The following is a 25,168-nucleotide window of genomic DNA, read 5'->3' as shown; positions in this document are numbered from 1 at the left end:
ACGGCATAGAAGAGGACCAGAGAACACCGGAAGTTTTTGTTGGCCCCTCCCCGGGGGTGGATGGGAAAAGTCATTTCAGTGGGTGGGGCTACCTCGGAGGTTCCTGTGTAGGTCAAGGCTGATTCGTGGGAAGATGCCCTCTCCGTACAGAGTGATGTTTTCTGGGACCAGGTGGGCGATTTGTATCTGGAAGTTTCTTTGGAAGACTTCCGGTATTCCAGGCAAGTAGTAAACTTTCAGCACCTGCTCCTTATTCGACTGGATAAAACCCTGCAAGACAGGGGGGCCAGAGAGAGCTTGATGGTGTCCCCGGGTCTATGCTTCTGATGGGTGGTTAGACATACCATGGTGCTGTAAGAGAAAAGACGAGAAAATCCCAAGGGAGTAGGTGCCTAGGGGCGTGTACTGCCTAGAGGAGGAATTCCAGGGACAAATAAAAACATTTTTACAGTAACTCATTCCCTTCTTAACGTCTAGTTTTTTAGTTCTTTGTATATTCTATACCCTAGTCCTCTATGGCAACGAATCCCTAGCAGAGAGGGATGTCTTTGCACTCGGTGGGCTGATCAGCCAATTACTTCACACTTACTTTGGATGTGCAGAAACAGTTCTAAGTTTCAGCAAACCCATTTGTCTGCAGATGCTCTTACTTCCTGTGCTATGGGGTCTTACTACGAAGGCTCTCACCTGTGCCTGTGAGTTGAAATGTGCTTTTTCCTTTAGCAGTTTCGCAGTACCGGGTGGCCTTGAACTCACAGAGATCTGCCCGCCTCTGTCTTTCAGTGCTGGGATCAAAAATGTGCAGTGTGCACCACCACAGCCTGCCAGACTAGCAAGTTGGATGTTGAGGTCTTTGATCCATTTATGGCTGAATATTGTGAAGGATGGGAAGTAAGGATCTGGTTTTATTTTTCTACTAGTTTTCCTCACGCCCTGCAGTTGTTGAAGGCACTATCTTTTCTTTCTTGTGTATTTTTGGCATCTTTGTATTAAAAAAAAAAAAGATCAGGTAACTGTATTTGTGTGGATTTATACCTTGACTGTCAGTTCTATTCTGCTGATCTCTGTGTCTGTTCGTGTATGTGTGTGTGTGTGTGTGTGTGTGTGTGTGTGTGTGTGTGTGTGCATGCTAGTACCATGTTGCTTCTTATCCCTCTGACTCTGTAGTATAATTTGAAAGCAGGTTTGGCCATACCACCTGCATGATTCTTTTGGTTTAGGGTTAAATCAGGGAAAGTACTCACCTTTGTAAGTAGTGAAAAATACAAACTAAGAAGATATGAAAGTTTTCCTTCCTGACTACAGGTCTGGCAAAATGTACCAAGCTTTGGTGAATACCTACCTCACAGGAAACGCTTCTCTACTTCTGGTGGAACTTCGAGGTCAACAAGCAGACAGGGAAACTGTCGAGCTCAGGTATGGTGGCATCGGAATAGAATCTCCACTCAGTGGAGACAGGAGGATTTTATATTCAAGGCCATCCTGGGCCACCTAGAGAGGCTTTTAGTCTGAGAAGACTAAACCCAACACAAAGAAACGGAACAACACAGTTTGTGTCACCACATAGAGCAGACCGTAACGTAGCCTGGGACCCAGCAGCTGGGACCCAGTGGTTTCAGTGGTTTTAATATGGTCAGAGAAGGAACATTATTCGGGAGTGAAAATGGACGAACCGTTGTTAAGATGCAATGATATGGATGGATCTTAAAAATCAAAATACTGGTAAAAACAGCAGCTGCTGGGGAGTACAACTAATTATACCATTTAAATTATTGTGCGTGTGCCACATGCATGCTGGTGGAGGCCAGAAGAGGGCATGGGATTCCTTGGGGCAGGAGTTTCAGATGGTCGTGAGCTGTCACGTGGATGCTGGCACTCAAAACTAGGTCCTCTGGAAGAGCAGCCAGCTCTCTGAACCCCCGAGCCACCCCTCGGGCCCCAGTTGTGCTGTTTTAAAATAAAGCTAGGGAGAAGGCAAATGGTCCAGGGGCATTTTAATAGAATTGACTTCATCCATTTCAAACCACGGATCCATACAGATATATTAGCTGCGGTCCAGGCTTAGCAATGAGAGTTCACAGTTACTGTGCTTCTAGAGTCCAACACTTGGCTCACAGATTCATTTTGCTCACGTAAGACAGTTCCCGCAGTGTTAAGATTGTGGACGGGGTGAGAATAAACCAGTAGGTTAGCAGTCGGAAAGTGGGTGTGAGCGTCGCATGGCTATAAATTAGATCACTGATGATAAGTTACAAAGGTGGGTGGAGCCTCACATGGGAAAGTCCAGCTGGGCACATTCTAGCTACAGAAGCGTTTTCTCTCTCTCTCTCTCTCTCTCTCTCTCTCTCTCTCTCTCTCTCTCTCTTTCTGTGTGTGTGTGTATGGGTGTGTGTGTGTGTGTATGTGTGTGTGTGTGTGTGTGTGTGTGTGTGAGTGTGTGTGTGTGTGTGTGTGTGTGTGTGTGTGTGTGTGTGAGTGTGTGTATGTGTGTGTGTGTGTGTGTGAGTGTGTGTGTGTGTGTATGAGTGTGTGTGTGTGTGTGTGTGTGTGTGTGTATGGGTGTGTGTGTGTGTGTGTGTGTGTGTGTGTGTGTGTGTGTGTGTGTGTGTGTGTGTGTGTCTAAGAGGACAACCATGGGTGTCATTTCTTGCAGCATGCATGTTGGTTTTTGAGGCATGGTCTCTCATTGGTCTGGAATTCATCAAGTAGACTGGGCCGGCTAGTCAGGGAGCCCTGGGGTCTGCCAGTCTCCAGTCCTCAGAGCTGGGATTACAAGTGTGCACCACCATGCTTGGCCGCACCCCATGTGTGTCCACAATGCCCAGTGCAGCTACAAAGGGCGTGCCATGCCTGTGTGTGTGTGTGTGTGTGTGTGTGTGAGCTTTACCCTCATCTTCCTTCTCCTTCCTTCTCCTCACTCCTCTGTCGGGCAGTCTATAATGCTCTCTTGTTTCCCTGCAGAGCCATTATTCCCATGCTCAGTGACTGGGATGAGAGGAGCCTTGGCATCTATCTCCATCGCTTAGCCATGTATTTTCCCAGTAAAACAGCTCTCATGCAGTCCTGAGACTCACGCTGGGCAAATGTCCTTATTTTGTTATACACTAAATATGCACGGGCAATTCTGTATTCTGCAAAAATCTGTCTTCATGATAAGAATTTGGCTTCGTGATAGGATAGCTGGCATGTAGGGAAAGAAAAACATACAGAGAAAAATCCCATTCAGACATAAAGAGAAGTCTGAGCTAAAAAGGGGGGAGCATCATAGCAGCTTCAAGAACCTGGACCACAGGAAGTCCTCTCGCAAGGCTGACTCTTGGTTAGTATCTGGGAGCCAAAGTTCTGGAAGGTTCTTGCCCTTCCCTGATGGGACTTCCTTACCGTGCCTCACCTGTGCAAACCGTACAGTTTATGTTAACTCCTTGCTTGCTTTCAGAGGGAAGTTTGCTATGTGACAGGCTGAAGCATTTGTCTGACAAACTTCTAATAAAATCTCCCAGTAGTCTCCAGTGAGTCTTCCCCTGCTTGTCTCAGGCTGTCAGAGTTTATTACTGGGGGTGGAGGTCGGGCTTGGAGACCGGGGGTGGAGGCTGCGATGATGTCTGCCTGACTGGCTTTAGACTCTCTGTGGAGGTGTTTTCAGAATGGTTTAACTGAGGTTAGATAACCTGAATGTGGGCCGCTCCGCCTTACAGGCTGAGGTTCCGGACAGAATAAAAAGGAAAGAACAAGCTAAGAACAGACAGTCATCTCTCTGACACGCGTAGACCTTGGATACTGTGTTGCCAGCTGCCTCAGGCTACTGCTGCAACAAGGAGGAACAGAGGCCGTCCCACACCACGACAGACTATTTTCCTTCTTAAAAAGGCTTTCCTTCCAGCCTGCTGTCCTCCCTCCCTCCATCCCTCACTTTCTCCCTCCTCTTGAATCTCATTTTTTTGGTCATGTATTTCTGTCATAGAAACGAAAGGAATAACCAAGGCAGGGACTTAGTGTCCTCTGGGGCTCCCTGGCGGGCGTCCCCTCAGGCAGGCCTCGCTTGCTTCTCCTGAACTTCCGCCTGCTTCACCCCCTTGCTGGTTTCCTGTGTGTTCTTTGGTGGTAATAAATAATAAATCATAGTGTGGGAATGACTTCCTGGCTGAGTCCAAGGCGTCTTCCTAGAGAAGGCACATGCGGTATTTGATCAAGTTTGGCCGGCCTTTCAGAAAACAGTTGCTTTAGCTGACAAACCATCCCAGGTGACAGAAAGGGAAGAAACATACTCAGGTCTTACACCCACACTGGTGAGCATAGCATAAAGGGAGAGGTTTATCAGCCAATTATCATGTGCTAACAAAGAGGCAAGAAAAGCTCTAGCTAATATTTACGAGTTGACCAAGTCCAGCTTATGCACACTTATGATTATATTTTAAGATGCAGACAGCAGCATATAGCACAGTGTTCCTTCATTTTCTTTTATACCTAATGGGTATTAGAATCAGCACTGTATTAGCATATCTAGAACGACTGTGTCCCTTTTAACTGTAGTATTTATTCTGCCACACAATTTTAATATCTTAATATACACAGTCTTAACACCTTGGGAGACGTTTGGTTTGTTTCTGGTTTTTTTTTTTTTTTTTTTACATTGGTGTTACAGCTTATGCAGACAACAGTCTTATCCACATTTCATCTTGTAAATGTGGGAGCATGTATTTATGATAATCAGATGAGAGCAATTTAATCAAAGAGTGATCCTAATAGATATTTTCTCCACAGAGTTGCTTCGGCTGACACAGCAGTTCTGTAGGCCCGAATGCTGTCAAAGGGGAGCTAAGGAACAAGACGGAAAAACAAAGTAGCTAGGAAAAGATAGAAACACCATTTAGCAAACTTTTATAGAGAAAACACAAGGAAGGAAACAATACCACAGATCTCAGTTTGTAAAATTCGACAAGGCGCTCTCTGTGAGAGGACAACCTAAAAATAGACTATAACGAAAGGTTGGCGGAAAGACAAGCTAATGTTGAGACCGTGAAGTGCATTCAAAGCAAAAGCCATTAAAGACGAGAAAGAGATCACTTAAAGCAGGAAAATGTGGTCTGTGAAGAACATTTAATGGAAGTAAAATCTTTTGTGTCAATCCAGAAACACACATGTATGCAACACAAAGTTTTCTTATTTATATATTTTTAAAAACCAATTCTTTGCAAATGTCACATGAGGTATTTGGTCATACTTACCTCCCTCCTCCTCAGCAGATTTTTGATCCTGCATGTGTGTGGGCTATGCACACATATGTGGATGCATGCTCATATGTGTGGGGGGAGAACATGTGTGCACATGTGAAAGGCCAGGGGTTGGCACGGGGTGTCTTCTTCCATTACCTGGAGCCAGGGTCTCTCCCTTGAACCCAGAGCTGAGTGATTTGGGGGTAGCCAGACTGGGGAGCTCACTGCAGAGGTTCTCTAGTCTCTGCCTGCCTGGTGCTGAGACAACAGGTGGGCTGCCACGCTCACCAGCATTCACGGGGCTGGGAGTCTCCGGTCCTTACACTGACCACTGAACCATCTCCCGGCCACAATGCGAATGTTCCTGGATTTATGGGCAGCAAAGGAGGAGTAGTGCGGCCCCTTTCTGTGTACTTATGCCTTATGAAACGTAAACAAACAAACACAGGATGAGAACGATTTGAATGCTGTGTCTGTCCCGTTAGTTTCATAGATACTCACGGTGATCTGTACTCTGTCATCCCGAAAACATGTATTTATTAGTATTAAAAAGTCATAGATTTTTAGATCCTAAATATAACAGCTCAGGTGCTGAGTCGGAGCTGAGAGGGCCACATGACCTCATGACTCTGACTCTTCCGGTAGCATTGTCAAGCCCACTGGTCTGAGCCTGATCCCCTGGATCCACGGGTAGCAGAGGGCTGAGCACGTGGTCCTCCCACCTCCACATGTGCACCGTGCTCCCCCAACCCCAAGTCAATAAGTCTAATAAAAATATCGAAAGTATAGTAAATCTGTAAAGAAAAAGAAATGTATAAGTCTAGGTAACTTAGAAAATAGTGGAAATTGGGATAGCAGTTCTGCATATAAACACAGTGTCCACATTTTTAAAAGACTTTTTACTTTCCGTGGATCGGTGTCTTGCTTTTGTGTGTATGTCTGTCCACCACGAGCCTGGAGCCTGCAGAGGCCAAAGCAGGGCATCAGATCCCCTGGGACTGGAGTTATGGACAGCTAAATGCTGACCCTTCACCTGCCCCCTCTGCAAGAGCAACCAGTGCTCGTAACCTCTGAGCCATCTCTCCAGCCTGGGTTCTGCATTTTTTTTTTATTGTTGTTGTTTTGTTGTTTTTTGTTGTTGTTGTTTGTTTTGAGATGGGGTTTCTTTGTGTAGCCCTGGATATTCTGGAATTTGCTCTGTAGACCAGGCTGGCTTCAAAACTCACAGAGATCCACCTCCCTCTCCCTTCTGACTGCTGGGACTAAAGGCGTGCGTGCTACCACCACAAGGCAATTTACCGAGGTAAGGCTAATCGGCGTGGGTGTGCTCACTGAATAACAACGCTACAGTCTTCACTATTCTGTAAGACAGAAAAGTCAGCACTCAGCTCACGAAGTTAGGAAAAGAAAACATAGATGCAAGTTCTGAAGACCAGTTAGGGCAAGTCAGGAAGAAGAGCAAAGGGGAGTTGGTTTACCAGACACTAGCTCGGGTTTAAAAGACATGGCGATGGTGTAGCTTAGAGTTAAGGTCTGGATGCACAGGCCAAGGACTACAGGGCATGCATGTCAGGGAGCGCAGCGTCCCTCATCTCTGGATGATAAGACGGTGAACGGGGGCTGCAGAGATGGACAGTGGGTAAAAGCACTCGATGCTCTTACAGCGTGAGCTTCCTCTCGACTGACTGTGGCATAGGTTCCAGGGATCCGATGTCCCCATGCTGCCCTTCTTGGGTACATACATGTACACACACGCATGCATAAACACAAATAAAAGTCTTGAAATCTTGAAAAAAAGGTTATGAATAATTATAAATTAATTATATCCCCTTTTATTATTTTCTAACTTTTTCTAACAAGCATGTGTCGTCCTCATAAGGAGAAGTTTTTTAAAGGTGCCAGCTCAACATACTATCAACAGGAGCAACTTCCCCTCTTGCTTCCAGAACCAGAGTGAGCCTTGGCTGGCTGCGGGCGATCTCACAGATGCTAATAAAAAGATAGCCGGTGTGAGCAAAGCCCCAGGGAACTACAAGGAACTTTGATGTACCAGTGGGAGCCCCCCTCCCTTCTTCCACTTTAGAGACAGTATCTCATTATACAGCACAGGGTGGCCTTGAATGTAAGGTCCTACTTCCTAGGGGTTTCAAAGTGTACCAGCGCAAATGGCTCAAACTAAACTTACTATCATGGGGGAACACCCTTAAGTTGTATGTTTCTAACTGGTTCATCACATGCCTGTTGTACCTGGAAATAGGTACTGGAGGACTTGGTAGATATTTGTTTAATGGCCGGGTATTCCTGAGTCTCTCTATCTGTCTATCGATCTAACCACCTACCCATCAGTCCATCTACCAACATAGGCTCACATCAAAGTTGCCAAGTAGCCAAGGACCAGGTTTTCCCTGATCCTTCTGCGTCATCCTCCTGAACGCTCTGGGATTACACCATGTCTGAGTGCCACTTGTAGTACCCGCAGTGATGTCCCCTGCCATGGGTGTGTCTCGTCTGTTTGGGGTGAGCCCTCTCCCTTCTGACTCACCGACAGAGGCAGGATAAGTGGCATTCCAGGGAGAAGGTTCCTTGGGGAAGACCGGTAATTAGTCAGAACTTTGAACTCAAAGCCAACTTTCCCGATGTTTTTCAGTGTGATTTCACGTTCTGTGATATGGTCAAACAGCTGGAGAGGGGAGGAGAGGAAGGACTGTGACTTGTCTGTGAGATTCTGCTCTCAGCCTGGACAAGGGGATCAGCCAATGCACCCCATAAATGTCCTCCTACACTCCATAAGATGTTGGTCAATCCACATTCAAGCATTGTGGAAGTAACTCCCTGGAGAACCTACATTTTCTAGAATAAGAAGATTTGCTTCTGATTTGATCCTATTAAAAAAGCACAATATTTAAATTTAGAATGTTCTAGAATTAATTTTTCCAATGATATCAGGAGGCACAGGTATAACATGCCAGTTAAGATTTGCTAGCGTTCTTCATACGCTCATATGGTAGGCTTAACGCCCCCAAACTGAGGCCTACTTCAGGGGTTCCAAGAACAAACCAGGACAAAACTCGTTGTCTTAGGTAGGATAGGATCAGGTCCGTTTAGGGTGAAGAAGCAAAGTGAATTCTATCTGGATAACATGGAGGAGAAGACAGCATGTTGGGTGACTCTGACTGCAGAGGCAGTCTTCAGACTACACGCATATCTGTACACACGGGTTTCAATAATTTCTACTTTCTGCATGGCTACATAACAGGGATCAAGTGAGGTAAAGATCACCAGGAAGTACGGTCTCTGAGTACACAACACACAGTCTAAGCAGAGAGAAGTACACAGAGACCCGGCTGAGAGCTACCCCTACCCCAGTCAGAAAGCGCGTTGTGTCTGAGATGTGCCAAGTGCCAAGTGAAGGCAGGGGGAGGTAAGCTTTGGGAAGGAGCTGGGCTGTGACTGATGGACGAACAGGTCTGGGATGGGGGCGGAGCGGGACATGAGAAGCACAGTGCACGACAAGTGTGGAGGTAGAGAGGGCTGCGGTGCATGAGAGGCGGTGGGTAAACCCACTTGGCCACAGCTAAATGGATGGCTTACACTGGGGGATTATGGGCGACTCGACGTCTGTGTATGGAGCATCAGTTAAAAAAACAGGCTTAACAGCTGGGTGTGGTGGTACGTTCCTTTAATCCCAGCAATCAAGCAGCAGGGCAGGTAGGTCTCTCTGAGTTTGAGGCTAGCCTGGCCTACATGATGAGTTTCAGGGTTATACAGAGAGACCCCATCTCAAAAAGCTCCAAACCCAAAACGAAATCATAAAAAGGAGGGCTGAACAATGGGGATCCCACTGACTTCCTAAATATCACAGGCCGTTGCCAATATTATAGGTCACCTCCCAGAACTTGACCGTAAGACCTGTAGTCTAAGGTACCACATGGTCAAGTTATGGACCGTGAAGAGATCTAGCTGGTGCTCTACTGGGAGTTGCATCCCTGCTGGCTAGCCTAGCTTTCACACTGCTGGAAGGTGCTGTGAGAGCTACTGGGGAGAAAAGTCACCATCAGCCTCATCCGGCTACGAACCCTGTGAACTACAAGGACCTGCCTGGTACAGCAGGGACATAAATGTTAAGGGCATAACAAGCTACCTCTTGATTGGCTATATGGCCCATCCCATAAGATGGCATGTACACCTGCCACCGAGGTCAAGAGCCTGTGGTTATATAAGTCATGGTCCCCAGGGGGAAGCCTAGTACCACACTAATTGTTCTGATAAAATGGCATACTATTAAAATGACTCCTAATAACTTAATACACATTAGTGCATCTCCAACCCTTGTGAGCAAAGCTTTTTTTTTTTTTTTTGTAGTAGATGGCAATGGCACAGAGACCCACAGCTGATCAGCGTATAGAGAACAGAGTCTTCAGAGCGGGTTCCAAATGAAATGTCTGCACCACACCCTGCCTCTCAAGGTAGGAGATCTGTGTGGAAGATGGGGGCATAGGGGTGGCAAGAGCCAGACTCAGTAGGGCAGTTGCATGGAGGAAGGGATGGAGGGAGCAGAAAAGCCCAGCCCAAGCCAGCAGCTAAGTGACCTAACTGGTGACAGAGAAGAGAACTCACGGTGACAGTCTACCATGACCAGAGCAAAGCATCGCTGGTGAGATGCTGAGGCTTGGAGATGTGAGGTGATGCTCCTAAGGTAACAGCAGGAATCCAGACAGGATAACAAACAAACAAAAAACCCAAAGCAAAAAAAAAAAATGTGCTTTTTTCTCAAGACTGAGCTGCTGGGATGAACTGTCCCAGGAATGATGGGGATGATGGGGATGATGATGGGGATGATGGGGATGGGGGATGATGATGGGGGTGATGATGGGAATGATGATGGGGATGATGGGGATGATGATGGGAATGATGATGGGGGTGATGATGAGGGATGGATGGGGATGATGGGATGATGATGGGGATGATGGGGATGATGATGGGAATGATGAGGATGATGGGGATGATGATGGGAATGATGATGGGGATGATGGGGATGATGATGGGGATGATGGGGATGATGATGGGGATGATGGGGATGATGATGGGGATGATGATGGAAATGATGATGGGGATGATGATGGGGATGATGATGGTGATGATGATGGGGATGATGAGGATGATGGGAATGATGATGGGGATGATGATGGGGATGATGATGGGGATGATGATGGGGAATGATGATGGGATGATGGGGATGATGGGGATGATGATGGGGATGATGATGGGGATGATCGGGATGATGATGGGATGACGATACACTTTTGGAAAATTTCTCTGACAACGACGGCTATGTGGATTGGTAGTGACGTGATCCCTTGCTTGGCATGTGTCTGTAGACCAGAGGTGTTGACATCATGTGGCAGGGAGCTGGCTTTTGAAAACTGAAACTGCAGGCAAATGCAGGTCCCACTGAATCAGACACGGAGTCCCTTCTGCACTGCAGTACGGGCAGACTGCTGTGATATTCAGGCATGGCAGCCAGGTGTCACTGTGCATGCATGCAATCCTAGCTCTTGGGAGGTGTGGGTGGGAGCATCGGGAATTTGAGGTCATCCTCTGGCTACAACAGTGGGTTTGAGGTAAACCGGCACCCCATGAGACCCTGCCTTTAAAAAAATCAAAACCAAAACCATTGAAACAAAAATTTAGGTGTGAGCTGTGGTGGGACTGGAGGGGTTCAGAGTGGGACTGAGGTGGGAAACTTGGAAATGCTGTACATTTCAGGTGTGTGGGGTGCGTGGGAGAGGGTGGCAAGGAAACCTTTGAGCCTGTGAACCGAGGGGTGTGAGAAGCTGGGGCTAACGAGGGAGATGGGACTGGAAAGTGAGCATCTTCTGATGCTTACCTGGAGGAGGCGTCAAGAAGAGCAAGTGAAATGGCTGCAAACAGGGGGACAGGGGCAGGGAAGCTGAATACAGATGAGGGGCTGGGGAGTATGAGGACCACAGCCCATGTTTAAGGCACACCTGGAAAACCGCCACCTGATGTCTGCATTACCTGCAATCCATAGTTAATGTCCTTCGTGTCAAAGGAGTAGTTGACCAGGGACGCCTCCCCCTTCAGGATTATTTCATAGGTGGGCCCTCCTTCCACTTCACACAGAGCTTTGGCCCGGGCGACGATGTCACAGTGTCCGTAGAAGGTAAACGATATTTGATGGCTGCTGTAGGGCCGCAGAACTCCGTAGAGGGGCAAAATGTCGAAGACCTGCAGAGAAAGGCATCCCACGTGGGAACAGCTGTCAGGATGACGGGTCAGCAGTGGGTGAGTTAAACTTTGTCAGTGGGCAGACTCAGTCTTGACTTTCGAGTCTTGAGCGGGCATGAAGGTGGCAGTGGAAACGCTCTAGGTAGATGTCAGTTTCCAATACGGAGAAGGTGCTTGTTGGCGACGGTGCTGGGTGATTGAGGACCTTGGGGCTATCACTTACTTCTTCTATCCCAATAGAAAGCATCTCATCCGGGTCATAGACCCACAGGCATTCTGGGTAGTCCGGCTGGCTCTGGCTTCTTTCTGTTCCCGCGGAGCTGTATTTTATTGCCTGGAAATGAAAGAGGGAAGAAAAGCTCGCAAACACACGCCCCAGCTCATCATTAATGTGCACACTCCTCCTTCCTTGTAAGAAAAGGAAACACAGCAACTATGACGGTAAGAATGGAGCGTGTAGGGGATGAAGAGATAGCTCACTGGCTAAGAGCAGGTACTGCTATTGCAAAGGACCCCAGTTTGGTCCATAGCACCCATGCTGAGTGGCTCAGAGGCCCTTGTAACCTGTAACTCCAGCTCGGGTGGATCTGGCTCCCTCTGCTGGCCACTATGAACACTGCATTCATATGCATATTGTCCCCAACACAAGAATATGTAATTGAAAATACGTTTTTAAAACCTGGACTTCTTTTTCCCCTTACAATGACACTTGGGACAATGCTCAAAATGCCCATATATGGATATTTATGGTGGGGTCATTTTAACAGGGGAGTTCTGAAAGCAAGCACATTTCTATCCACAGACGATGACTCAATGTGTGTTTGTGGACCAGAAGTAATGCATACAGCATGTTTTTGATAGGAAAGGTGTATTTCATTCATGTGAGGTTACAGAGGCCTCATGTGAGTCATGCTCTGAAGGCACGAGTGGGTGTAAACTTATTCTGAGGTTTGACTGTGCAAAACTGTTATCTGGGAGACTGCTAAGGATTTCTGTAGTGTTTTCTTACGAATGGTGGCGTTCAAAGGAGTTTTGTTTTGATATTTCTGTATTGCACAAATGTTCAATGACAAGCATCTCTCACGATAGACATTGATGAATATTCAGAAGACAAATGTGTGCAATGAAAAGGTAGGGAAAGATCTAAGGAAAGAAATTACAGTCAACTCAGTTTGTAGTACTCATGTGTGTATATGCGTCTCTGTTCTGTGCATATACACCTGTGTACACCTCATGTGGTAGAATAGTCTCCATAAGCATCATTTAAAGTATTAAAAGTAGTTGGTACATATTCATGATACAGAGTTAAAATTATTAAAAAGGGCATAAGTTAGAAATAATACTTGCAGCGATATTCCTCATGCTTCCGTTGTCTCTTAAGAACCACTGTTTGTTTTCTGGATAAATCCCACCTGATTATTTTGACGAACTTTTGACCATTTATTTTAAAACGTTTTTATGTGCGCATGTGTGCATTTGGGAGTGGGTAAGTGCACGTGAGTGGAGGCATCCTCGGAGGCTGGAAGACGATGCCAGGGGCTCTGCAGCTGGAGTCACAGGTGGCTGTGAACCTCCCGGTGTGGGTGCTGGGCATGACCTCTGGGAGAGAAGGAAGTGCTCTTAACTGACTCTCCAGTCTTTTCCTGACTAACACTTACGGAAGACATACTGTGGACCAGTTCCAGGTACTAGGGACAAAATGGTGAACAGAACAGGAAGAAGAAAACCTCTGCCCTTCATGACCCTTGTGCTTATTAGCTACTCTATGCATAAGCAAACACACACACACACACACACACACACACACACACACACACACACACACACACACCCCACCCCACCATTGAAAGACGTAGAGACTGCTGAGTCTGCCAGCTGGAGTGCTTGACACATGCATCCCCTCACTGAAGTGGGAAAGGACAGTGGTTCCCACACCGGAGACAACGAGAAAAAAGTCGAGTGTGGAAAGTATATTAGGTGCTCAGTAAGTGCCTAGCTGTTTAGGGCTGGAGAGACGATGGCTCAGTAAGAGCAATGGCTGTTCTTACACAGCTCCTTACCGTTTGTCCAGTCCTAGAGAATCAGATGCCCTCTTCTGGCCTCTGTGGGCACTGCATACACATGGCACACATTGGCAGATGCAGGCAAAATTCATGTAAGTATATATGTATATGTATATATGTGTGTGTATGTATATATATATATACATACTCACACAATATTAAAGAGTAACTATTAGTCATTGTTTTTGTATACTTCTTCCTTGACAGGAATGGCAGCACACTATGTGCCCATTTTTTCCCTAGCACTTTTTACTTAATACTTTAGAGATTCCGCCAAACTAGTAAAGAACCTATTTGCTTTTTAGAATAGAATTCCACAGCGCTGCCTTGTGCGGATGTAATTTGGTTAATCTCCTGTTGGCTGAATTGTTGTTTCAGAAATGTTCATACTCATAAACAAAGCTGTGGTGTGCAAGGCTACTTAGAGCTTCATACAAACACAGAGGTATAGCTGGGGAATAAGTTAGAAGAGGAGGAACACATTTTAAATATTAATGCACCTGCCAAGTTACATGTCGAAGAGGCGACACCAACTTGCTCCCCTGCCTGTATGTATGAAAATCTCTGCTCATGCCTTTTTTTTTTTTTTTTTTTTTTGCCACGACTCAGTCTTAGCTTGGACATATAGTAATTCATTTAGCATTTTTTTCAATTTCCTTTCTATTTTGTTGTTATTTCTAAGGTGTAAGAAAAAAATATATTTCTAGTGGAGAACTCTGTGTTCCAGTGGGTTTTCTCAGTCTACCATTCTAGAGGAAGTATTTAAGGGTAAGCATACTGTGTGAGTGTGTGTGTGGAGGACTGTGGGTGTTTGTGTGTATTGGAGTGTGTATGTGTGTGCACATATGTATTGTGTACACATGTGAGAGAAGGTGCCTGTGCACATGTGTATACATGTATGTGGAGGCTAAATGTTCACATCTTGACCACTCTCTACCTTATCTTTTAGCGGTGGAGTTTCTCACTGACCCTGGAATTCAGCAAGTCAGTTAGACTGTAGGGTTCTACCTATCTCCATGCATAGGCCACCAGTGCTGTGCCTACTGATGAGTGACCCAGAGAACGTCCTGCTGGAGGTCTGAACTCGTGTACTCTTGAGTAACAGCCACTGAACCATTTCCCTAGCCCAGGGCTGTGACCTCACCTTGGCATATACTGCATTATTCCTGAGGAAGATTCTTCTGCCTTATGTTGAAAGTGGGAAGAGTACATGGCTACCCAGGCCTAGAGATCACCAGGTTTTCACTTTTTGGAAATCTGTGTCCTGAGGTATCCTGACCTCTCCCTGAGATGCTCACTCTGAGGAGAAGCGACCTGGACAACATCCCCCACCCCACCCCCGGCCTCGCTCCAGCTCCCTCCCAGTGCTGCACTTGGTTCTCTGCTCCTGGCTCCTCTGCTTTGAGGAGGAGCTTTCCCTTGCTAACCCTGCCCAGGAGCAAAGGAATCTTACTTCTGAGACCATAGCGGACGTCATGGGCTTTTTGGTTTCTTCAGGTCCAGCTTCGTCGTCCATAAGGATGGTCCTGGGGAGACAAGAGGATCACTGGATTGGCAGCTGACATCACCAGCCCAGCACAACCCCCGCTTTTCTCTTCCTCTCTGCCATGCCCCACAATAAGGAGAGCATTGCCTACGCGACACTTTCTCTAAGAGGTCGGCTGCCAGTGCTCAACCGTCCTCTGCCTTCACACGTGTAGAGTGGGACATGGCACTCTTCGGCCTCCCAATGACCACCCTTTCCTGGGGCACCAAGTTCCTGTCCAATCCATAAGGCATTCTGGGAAGCATGGGCACTTCTTCAGACGGTTTGGATGTGTCCTCTGTGCTCAACGTTCAAGGTCATGATGTTTACCTTGTTTTTGAGACCAGGTATCACTATGTAGCCCAGGCTGGCCTCAAATAATCCTCCTGCCTCAGGCTCCTGGGTACCGGCATGACAGGTATCTGCCACCATACCTAGCTGAGTTTCTTAATTACCCAGAGCATCTTTTTGTGAGGACATGGTGTTTGATGGCTGGATAATGCTATTTTCTGCTTTCTACCTTGATTATCGCCCTGTTTGCAGAGCTTTGCTCTGTGAGGGATTGAGGGGAAGGATGGATGGTCCTCAGCTCTTTAACTTAGGCCCAGTGGTGGGCCGAACGCATAGGATCCCTTCACCTAACTGTTGGGTAGTGTATGGTGGAACGGACAGGTGAGGGATGGAGGTTGAGAGTGTAAGCTCAGGGAGAGGAGAGAATGCTGCTAGGCCGGGCCCACACGGTTTGGCCTCCGTACTTGATAGAATCACTGAAGTCCATCTCAGTGTACTCTGGCATCGGTGGGGCCGCCAGAGAGCTGGCGGTGACTGACGTTGCTGGGATGGACTCCATCTGGGACAAGAAGGCGCTGTAGGGCTTCATACATGGTGCAAACCTACCAGGACAAAGAGGCACTGTAAATTACAAATTGTAGGCTCCTGGGCTCGGGTTTTCTAAGGCTATTCTCGTATCCTCCACTGGAAAGATCTAGAAGGACAACCTTGTGCCCTTCCCTGGACTTGCATTCTTCAAATCCCAGCAGTCTTGACCCTCAGATTTTCAGGGATCACCCATCTCAGCCTGGATCCAGGAACTCCCCTCTGAGCACACACAGACTCCTGGGATTCCCCTTTCCCATTTCCTTCTCATTTCTGGTTGGCCGTGAGCTCCCTCACTTGTTTCTAATGGGGCACCAGATATAGTACTTTGCCTGAACTGCGTGGCCAACCCTACATAGGATCTGCTCCCAGAGAAGCAGAAAGCAGAGCTGAGATTGGGGTCGGGCATGTAAAGCATTCCCTGTTGGGATCCTGAAAAAAAGAAAGAAGAAAGAAAAAAGGGCAAACAAGATCTGTCTCGTATAATGCTGAGTCAGTCCTCGGCACCTGGCTTGACACATCCCAACGCTGGCCCCATTGGCGAGCTTTGCTGTCACTCAAGTTCTGAGCAGAGGGGGTCAGGGGAGTTTTGGTGACTGCACCTGCTGGCACTGAAGCCACATGCTCAGGCTTCACTCACTAGATTAGGAAAGATTTTGGATGTTGCCAAGGTCAGGTACAAAGTGGCAGGCTCACCCTCAATCCTCTTCTTCCTGGGCACACGTGACTTTGCTCTAGACTTTTCCCCTCCTTCCCCCCTAGCTTAGTTTCAGCCCAGTTCATTTATTTAATCATTCTGGTCCCATTTGAAGTCAGGCCCAGCAGAAGTTCCTGGTGTGGTCCTCTCTTCCCTCTGGAGAGGGAAAGCCTCCCTGGATCCTCAAAGCCTCCGATTCACATTTCAGGATGGAATCCACTTCCCGCTGAGGCTAAGCGTGTGTTTTCTGAGTCTCAGGTGCCCCATTACCACCTTCCGATCTCTGCCTACCCAGCATTACCCAACAAAGTGATTTTACCGAGGTGCGGTTACTTCCCAAATTAACCCATCAGCGTACCATTTGATGCGCATACTCAGGCATCTACCGCCATGTTTGTAGACAGACTGCTCCTATCTTCCCTTAGAAGCCACGTATCATCCTTGTGGGTTTGTGCTTTACGGCACAGTGGATAAGTTCCACCCACAGCATCAAAGAAATGGAACCGGACGTCGGTACTGGCGGGTTCTGACTTCTTTAGTTCAACATAGACATTTTTAACGTTAGTATTGTTACATGGGACAGTATTCTACATAACAACCAAGTAGTTCTCCATAGTAGGAAACGGATGCATCTTCTTGTTGATGGACATCCAAGCTATTTCTAGCCTTGGGATCCTGTTCATAAAGTTGCTGCAAACATTTGTGTGTGGGTCTTCGTGTGGACACGTGTTTATTCTCGATTTGACTTGGATCTGGTATGTTCCCCCCAGAGGCTCTGTATTCAGCTTGATCCGCAGCCTGGTGCTGTTCACAGGAGGGGGAGGTTCTGGGCGGTAAGGCCTTTAGGTCCCTGAGGACATAGCATCAGAGGACATAGTACAATGCTGCTTTCTCCCACCCTCTGCTCTCTGGCTCACAACGGAGGAAGTGGTTTTACTCTGCCTTATATTCCTACCATGAGGTATTTATTGCTTTGTCACAGGCCCAAAAGAAACTAGACAAACCAGCTTACGGACCGAGACCTGTGCAGCTGTGAGCCGAAATAAACCTTTCGCTCTGTGATTGGCTCAGGTGTTCATTCTCGTAACGGCAAACGGAGTCACTCATTCTTTTTGGACAAATTCCTGGGTAGGGAACTGCTGGATTATATGACCTCTGCATGTTCAACATTGAAGGCCACTTGGCTTTCAGATTAGTTTAAGCCATTTTCTGCTTACGTGGTGGCGGCTTCCATATTATCATTAGTAGGTTTATTTCAAGGGAATGTATTTGTATGATTACTACAAATGGAACCCTGGTCTTAATTCACTTCAAAACTCAACAGGGGGAAATACAATGCTATTTATCTGCCCAGTAAAGGCTCTGAGCTGAGTGTTGCCTGTTGTTTTACGAAGGAGGACTGATTTTCTTCCTCTTGAGGAAACCCAGAGCTGGTCTCATCTGTAACTGGGGCTCACTACAGCACTACGAGCACGGGGAGGGGCCGGGTCTCCTCAGCCCTGCAGCACAAAGGCCGGTGAGCACAGTGGATGTTTGACTGGCTGGCTGGCTGGCTGGCAGGGTAGGCAGTTAAATGAGAACAGGTGAGCGGTAGGCCACACTCACACCTCTGCCTAGATGACCTTGTCGTTCTTGAGTTTCCACTGGGCTTGTTCTAGATCAGATGCCGTTAGTTGACTCTGATTTCTTGGCAGAGCCTCTCTGTTAGAGGGCATGGGGGTGGGGGAGATATAAGAAAATCTCAGGAGATACAATAAAGACTCTTGGCTCCATCCTTGGGCAGATTTGGGTCTTGGGTAGGGAGGGCCTAGGACTTGGTTTTAGGTCGTCCCACATGCTTCAGGTGCTGGTGAGTAGCCACCGTGGGTGGGAAGTCACTGCGGTAGCTCAGGACAGAACTGATAATTAACGTGGGGTTCACACTGTAGCCTTACCAGCCAGGGACAGTGGAAAACAGCAGAGACAGTTCTGAGCAATTATTAAATCACCCCAGGTCCGCACAGATGCCAGAGGGACCCTCTGCTGGGTCATCGTGCATAGAATAGCAATCATTCAACATTAGCAGCACCCCGCCCCCCGGGATGTCTTCCAGATTTAAAAGAGAGCATGTGGGAATGTCTGTCAGGGAGGAACACAAAGCTGTGAAGCGTCTGCACACCCGGGAAAAGCAACACCTCAGCCGGGAAGCAAGAGGTCTCTGGAAACAAACAAGAGAGTTTACCGCAATGAGACCTTACGCAGAGCAGAGGCTTTAACTGGTTAAAACCTGACGCTCCCCCCTCTACCCCATTCAAACCCAATGCTGGTTCGACTTTTCCCCCCACCGCAAAGGATTCATTTCCCCTTCAGGTATAGATCAGATCAATTTTCCTCTTAGGCATAGATGATTACTTTTCTGTCCTTCTGGCTCTCACGGGATTGGATCCCGTTATTTTTAAAAGAGAGTGGACAGCAATCAGAGAAAATCAATATTGCTCCAATTCTAGAAGATTCGCTGGAGACACCAGGAAAGGACGCTCCTTGGGCCGCGACTGTGTCTTCTAAATGTCAAACACAGGCTGACGAACAGCACCAGGTCAGGCTCAAGAGGCTCCTTTGTGTTTTAGTTTGAACACCCGGGTAAGGATCAATACGGACCTTTGTGCTATATACACAGTAAAAACAACAACAACAGAGTCTACCTCTCTCATCTCCTGTCCCCCCTCCACAGCAAGCTGTGCCACGGAAAAACAAAAGCCCAAGAACGAGCTTGTGCTTCAACTGTTGCAGTTCTCAGGGCATCTGTAGAAGGTGAAGGCCACATCACTCAGGTGTGGGCAGAGAGGTCCGGGTGGTGGGGAGAAAGGTGCTGGGGTTAGGTTAGCTCTGCAGTGGACAAAGTGACCGCCGATTCGCTTATCCTTTACACTTGGGTTCCGGGAGTGTCCCTTACTGAGGGTCCCAACAGCCTCTGGCTTTACACAAGGACCTGCAGATGAGCTTTATGCGGCTGGGCAAAGGCTACCAGCATCTGTTATTTTCCAAAATGAATGCTGTAGATGCTGATAGCCCATGCCTAGATCACCCTGCTAGGAGGATGTGCTCATCCACAGACACTGTGGGTGCTGGGAGCACCTTTCTCGGGAGCACTGCCCTGCCCTGACAGAAACTGCCTCACACACGAAGAATTTCTCCTTTAGGAAGGGCTTGCTGATAGGCAGACGACTGGTTAATGGGTGTGAGGCTCTAAGAGCCCAGCCTCCTCAGCTGTGAAAGGGACGAACTCTGATGATTGGTCCACTCCCCAGAGCTCCCTGTGGGATGGGACTCTGAGGTCAGAGTTACTTTGACAACCACGGCTCTGGGTTCACCTCCATTCTCTCTGACTTCTCTCACAGTTTCTCCTGAGGCTTTTTCCCTCAATGCAGCAACTGTCCCAGCCTCAGCCACACCACCTCTGTGTAAGTTCCAGAGAGGACAGATGCTGGCTTCCAGTCGCCCCAAGGCCAGCGGGCCAGAGACAGAGACATAGGAATAACTGAGCACACAACTGCTCTGACAAAGCTCTTCACGACCAGACTCCCTACTCTTGCCCACAGCCCCGAGCCTTCCCATTCTCCACACTCCTCATCTGCTCAGTCCTCAGTGAAATTCTCCAAGTACCAAAAAGGTTCTTCCTCACCGTGAGCCTATAGAACACGCTCTCCTTCTGCCTAAGACAACTCTACGCCTTTGCTCAGTTCACATGGATGTGACTTTTAAGCCTTAGCTTGCAGTTTCCACAGGGAGCGTATACTGTGACCCTGAGGCCATGCTGTGGGGTCCTGTTCATGCTTCCATGGACCATGCACTGCAATCCTCTCAGCAGCCAGGCCTGTCTCCACCACCACTGTCCCCAGCACAATGCTGTGTCAACTTTCAAGACAACACTCACCCAACGTTTATTGAGGGAGGAATTCTATCTGAGAGTCCATGAGGCTGGAGATGGCCCTGTAGTTAGAGGGCTTGCTGTGCAAGCATGAGGACTGGAATTCAGATTCCCGGAACCCACGTGAATGCTGGCTGGGGTGGGGATGCTCGACTGTAACATCAGTGCTTAGAAGGCAGAAGTGGGACTCTCTAGAGCAAACGGGCTAGTTAGGCTAGCGGAACCGGTGAGCTTTGGGTTTATGGAGAGAACCTGCCTCAAAAAGTAAGGGAGATAGTGACAGAGGAAGACGTCTGCAGGTGTCCTCTGGCTTCCCCGTGCACATACATACAGATGACAGGCACATGGACGTCACACACGTACACACAGAATCTTGTTTTGTCGAAGCACTGCATTGAATGGCATAAAAACGACCACAGTGACCTCTCCTGTTCCTGTAAGCACAGACGTCTGCAAGAAAATGGTGCCTCCCCCGACCTCCATCATCAATTAGAGTCTATTTTCTTCAGATCCAAAATCTGATCTTGGCTTCTCTGGCCAATGATGCTGTATCAGAAAAGGTGATATGAACAGCTCATATGTTATCCAGTGCCATGCTTAGTATATATTTATTATATCTTAGGGTTAGAAATGGTTTCTCTTCTTTCTAATTATCTTGTTTTGAACAGCTCTCCCTCTTTCCCTTCCTCTTTGTTTCATTTCCTTCCCCTCCTCCCCCACCCCCCCCCTCCTCAGAATTCCTGTGTCACAATCCGCTGTCCCTTCCTGTTTCTAAAGGGAACAGATGACAATCGTTGCTGTACTCCTAGGAATCATTCGACTATACTATGACGGCATGTTCTCCTACATCCTAAACTCAAAGTCCCTGCTATGCTCCCACACTTACTGCCTGGATGTGTAGCTTCCTTCATTAGAAAGCAAATGGTAGAAGCCGCTGCCACTGCTGCAGTCTTCTCTGCTAACATTCATCCTAGCTGTGCCACACGAAGAGGGGAAGCCAACCGCAGACACCACCATTATGGGAAAGCAGCCTGCCTCAGTCCTCTGACGTCAACATGTTTCCAGCGCCTCCAAATGGCCACATGTGCCAAGGGGCTGGTGGTGAGGACTGAGGAGCTCAAGCTCAAACCTCTCAAGTGTGAGAGATGGAACCACTCAGGAGGGGCTCTCACAAGTGCCTGTCCTTTGGGGTCACCTGTGGGATCTTAAAAGACCTAGGCCTGGGATTACAACAGGAGAGATTGGGTTTAGTCGGCGCCAGGCTGTTTGAAAGCTCCTGCTATGATTCCAGTGTGCATTCAAGGCTGAGAGGCCATAACCCCATCACTGTGGGGAGAAAGTCACAAGGGAGGTGTCGGGAAAGTATGTACCAATGGAAACGTGCGTTTGGTAACTGCAGCCAATGCTGTTCACCAACATCCCACTGCCCAATTTGATCTCCACACCCGGATACCACAAGTCACTTTTCAAATGACAAAACAGAGGCAAACAATTTGCTGAGCTGTGCTAAACTGACCCCGAGTCCACACTCTTCACAGCTTTGTTGGCAAAGCTCCTGAGCCACTGGGGTGAGTGTTCTTGGATTGCTTCCGGCCAGGCCACTCTCGGAGGCAAGTCACAAAACAGGCCTTCCCATGTCAAAAGACACTACGATCCCCCACACAAGGAACTTGTAATGAGTCATCTGGAACCTTCCCTTGGAATCTAGGAAAAGAAGACATCATTGACCTGGCCCTTGAGGAGACACCTTGGGAGTTTAGCTCTGAGGTAGTAGGAGAAGACAGTTAACAGACTACCTTGAAGCTCTCTAGAGAGATTTCAGTGAGACTCGGCCATTCCTACGAAGCTCCAGAAGGTGTCCCCACTGCTACACAATCTTGGAAAGGCTGCTGAGCAGGTAGACTGAAATCTCATAATATGTTCAGCTTCAAAGCACTTGAAAAATACTTTCAAAACAAGAAGGCTTTAAAAGTCAGTTTCTTTGAGTGCCTGGCCTCCCGTGGAGGTAACTTACTTTGGGAGACTTTTAATTAATGTGAATATGCAGATGCATGGACTCCTTATGAATCCTAACACTAAAGGAGCCAAGCAGACATAATCCGGCCTGGGATCAGATCTGCTGATACTTTTCCACGGGCTTCTTTAGAAGCTGGCTGAGCTCACATTGAATCTCCCCGAGGCTGATGTCCGTGGCTGATATTAAAGACACTCAGAAAATGCTTTAAAGGAGGGAACCTGTAACAAGGTGACCAGGAGTCTTTTATAACAACATCAAAGCAGGACAGAAAGTTTTATAACCCTCAAAACTGAAATGAAAAAAAAAAAATAACCGAAAAAAAAAAAACCCACCCTTACTGGTTCATCCATGGGGAAACAGCTAGCACTTCAGGAAACAGGAGTAAACTGACTTAGAAATAGACCTGGGCGGCAGAGGCGCAGCGTAAGGGCCACTTTTATGTTCTGTACAGAGAGGGCGAAAGGCCTCCCTGGGCCAGGGACCTCCCTCTGCCCGAGACCTGGGGTCTTGCAGGTGGATCACAAAGGCTGCAGTTGTGTTTCTAGAAGCTCAGACTTGAGTGGTATTTACAGTTCTCTCAGGCTCCAAGGTTTAGACCCCCCTCACAGCACAGAGGAGAGGAGATTCTTGGTAGATGGGGGCAATAGGAAGTCTGGGGCCTTCCCAGAGGGCTCTGAGCACCTCAAAGCTGGACTGATGCTTTTTATTTTTCTTTTACAGTGGACCTCAATTTACTAACAACTGCATATTTGTTTAGCAATCGTCATATGTGTTAACACATGTTTGCATACAGCTTGTCATCCCCCAGGAAGGAGAGAGTGGGGGAAATGAGGGTGGTGGGGACGGGAGGTGGTAGAGGGTGGGAGGTGGGAGTGTGTGGTGGGGGTGGTAAGGGATGGACAGACGGACAGATGACGATGATCATAGAATGACAGGACTTCGCCTGGCTAAAGCAGTCACTCCTGACCTTGTGGTTTCAGTTTCCAAGCACCTAAAGTTGGGTGGGGTAAGTGATAGGACAGACACACTTACTCCATTTTTCTTTAACTGTCTGTGACAGAACCAGTGGCTGACCAAAGAGGAACAAGAGAGGGGCTAAGACATGGCGCTGTCATGTGGAGAGCAGAGGACAGAGAGCACGAGGCTGTGAGGAGCTGGAGGAAATTGCCGATGGAGAGGAACAGATGGGAAGGCTGGTTTGACACAGCGGCAGATGCTGCTTTCTGGGTATTAGAAAACACTCTGCGTATTTTCCGTACACTGGGAGGGAAAGAGATGAGCTAATGAGAAGCTAGGGAGATGCTCAGGTGGTAAAGTTCTTGCCTTGCAAACACGAGGGCCGGAGTTCAGCTGCCCAGCACCTATGTAAAAAGCCAGGTGTGCTGGCACAGTGCGTGATGCCAGCACTGGGCAAGCGCAGACAGGCAGATGCCTGAAGCTCACTGGCCGGCCAGCCATGTTGAACTGATAGGGCTCAGTGAGATGAGAGCCTGACTCAAAAATTTAGGTGAAAAGTAACAGGACAACATCTGACGATCTCCGGCCTCTACATGTACACGCATGTACACGTACAAGGGCATGCATGCATCCATACAGACGTGTATTATATATCCTACTCCCAACATGGAAATTGAGGATTAAAGGGAACCTGGGTGGTCCCGGATGGGATTCCATGGAGGATGAGGGTGTGGTGGGCCAGAAGGAAGATCAACTAGGAAGCACGCCGGAGGAGAACTGTATTAACCAAGAGGGTCTTAGGAGGGAGAAGAAGACTGGAGAAAGAGGTGACCCAAAGGCAGACAGGCTCCAGAGCGGGGTGGGGGGGAGCCTTGGGGAAATCGCCCATCAGCTTGGCCAGTTGCCCTTCACTGTGACTGAAACCCCCACCAGACAGAATCAACTCCAAAGTAACTATCAATGTAGTCTTCCTCCAGCCACCCCCATCTACCTCCCCCGTGCCATGCGGCTGGGGCCCGTCTTAGTTCATCCAACATGGCGGGCTATGTAACAGCATCTTCCGTCTGTTTCAGTTTCCACAGTTCTTGATCACTGATGAGGTAGAATAGCTTTTGCTTCTTCGTGGATCACTCACATTTCAGCTTCAGTGAACTTCCTGGATGCCATGCCCTCTCATTTCTAAATTTAATTCTGCCACTTCCTTAAAAGCTATTCTTTATCACGTATACTAATCATTTGAAGATAATGTGCATGCCAGAAGTTTCCCTCAGCTTGTGACCCGTCTTTGCACTCCTTCTGTGCCTCTTTGATAAACAAATGCTCTCAAGTCTAATGCGGAATTTATGAATAGCTTCATAAAGTCTTGTATCTTGAGAAAGTCTCCATTATTCTGAGATCGCTATTCAATTTCTTACTTTTTTCACCACTCACACATTCTTCAAATTTAAAAATATTTGCACCTTCTCATTAACGTTGTTGACCCCTATGAAATTCGAAATTATTTTCTTTATCGTGTAAATTTAGGAATGCAGTTTGGCCTTTCCTCTGTGTAGGACACAGCGCTCTGAGGACACTTATTGAACAGCTCCCCTCTATTATTCTGGGTTCAACAATTTCAACTTTGTCATGGTTTTATGCATTTGCCATTCTGTTCCTTGGCCCTC

The 25,168-nt window shown here is 47.7% G+C and overlaps 1 protein-coding gene across 1 annotated transcript in view; it reads right to left on the bottom strand.

Annotated features, from left to right (window-relative positions):
- Hydin (HYDIN axonemal central pair apparatus protein) overlaps positions 1 to 25,168 on the bottom strand; it is a 351,132-nt gene that overhangs the window by 123,032 nt on the left and 202,932 nt on the right. The window contains exons 25-30 of the mRNA XM_032887538.1: positions 15,806 to 15,943; positions 14,979 to 15,051; positions 11,686 to 11,796; positions 11,253 to 11,462; positions 7,756 to 7,893; positions 93 to 270 (exon numbers count right to left, since the gene is read on the bottom strand). Coding sequence (XP_032743429.1) covers positions 93 to 270; positions 7,756 to 7,893; positions 11,253 to 11,462; positions 11,686 to 11,796; positions 14,979 to 15,051; positions 15,806 to 15,943 — 848 coding nt within the window. The remainder of the gene's footprint in view (positions 1 to 92; positions 271 to 7,755; positions 7,894 to 11,252; positions 11,463 to 11,685; positions 11,797 to 14,978; positions 15,052 to 15,805; positions 15,944 to 25,168) is intronic.

This window comes from Rattus rattus, chromosome 17 (assembly GCF_011064425.1).
Source record: "Rattus rattus isolate New Zealand chromosome 17, Rrattus_CSIRO_v1, whole genome shotgun sequence".
In the NCBI taxonomy this organism is placed as follows: domain Eukaryota; kingdom Metazoa; phylum Chordata; class Mammalia; order Rodentia; family Muridae; genus Rattus; species Rattus rattus.
Note: the sequence above shows the minus strand (reverse complement) of the source record. Positions and strands in the feature narration are given on the sequence as shown.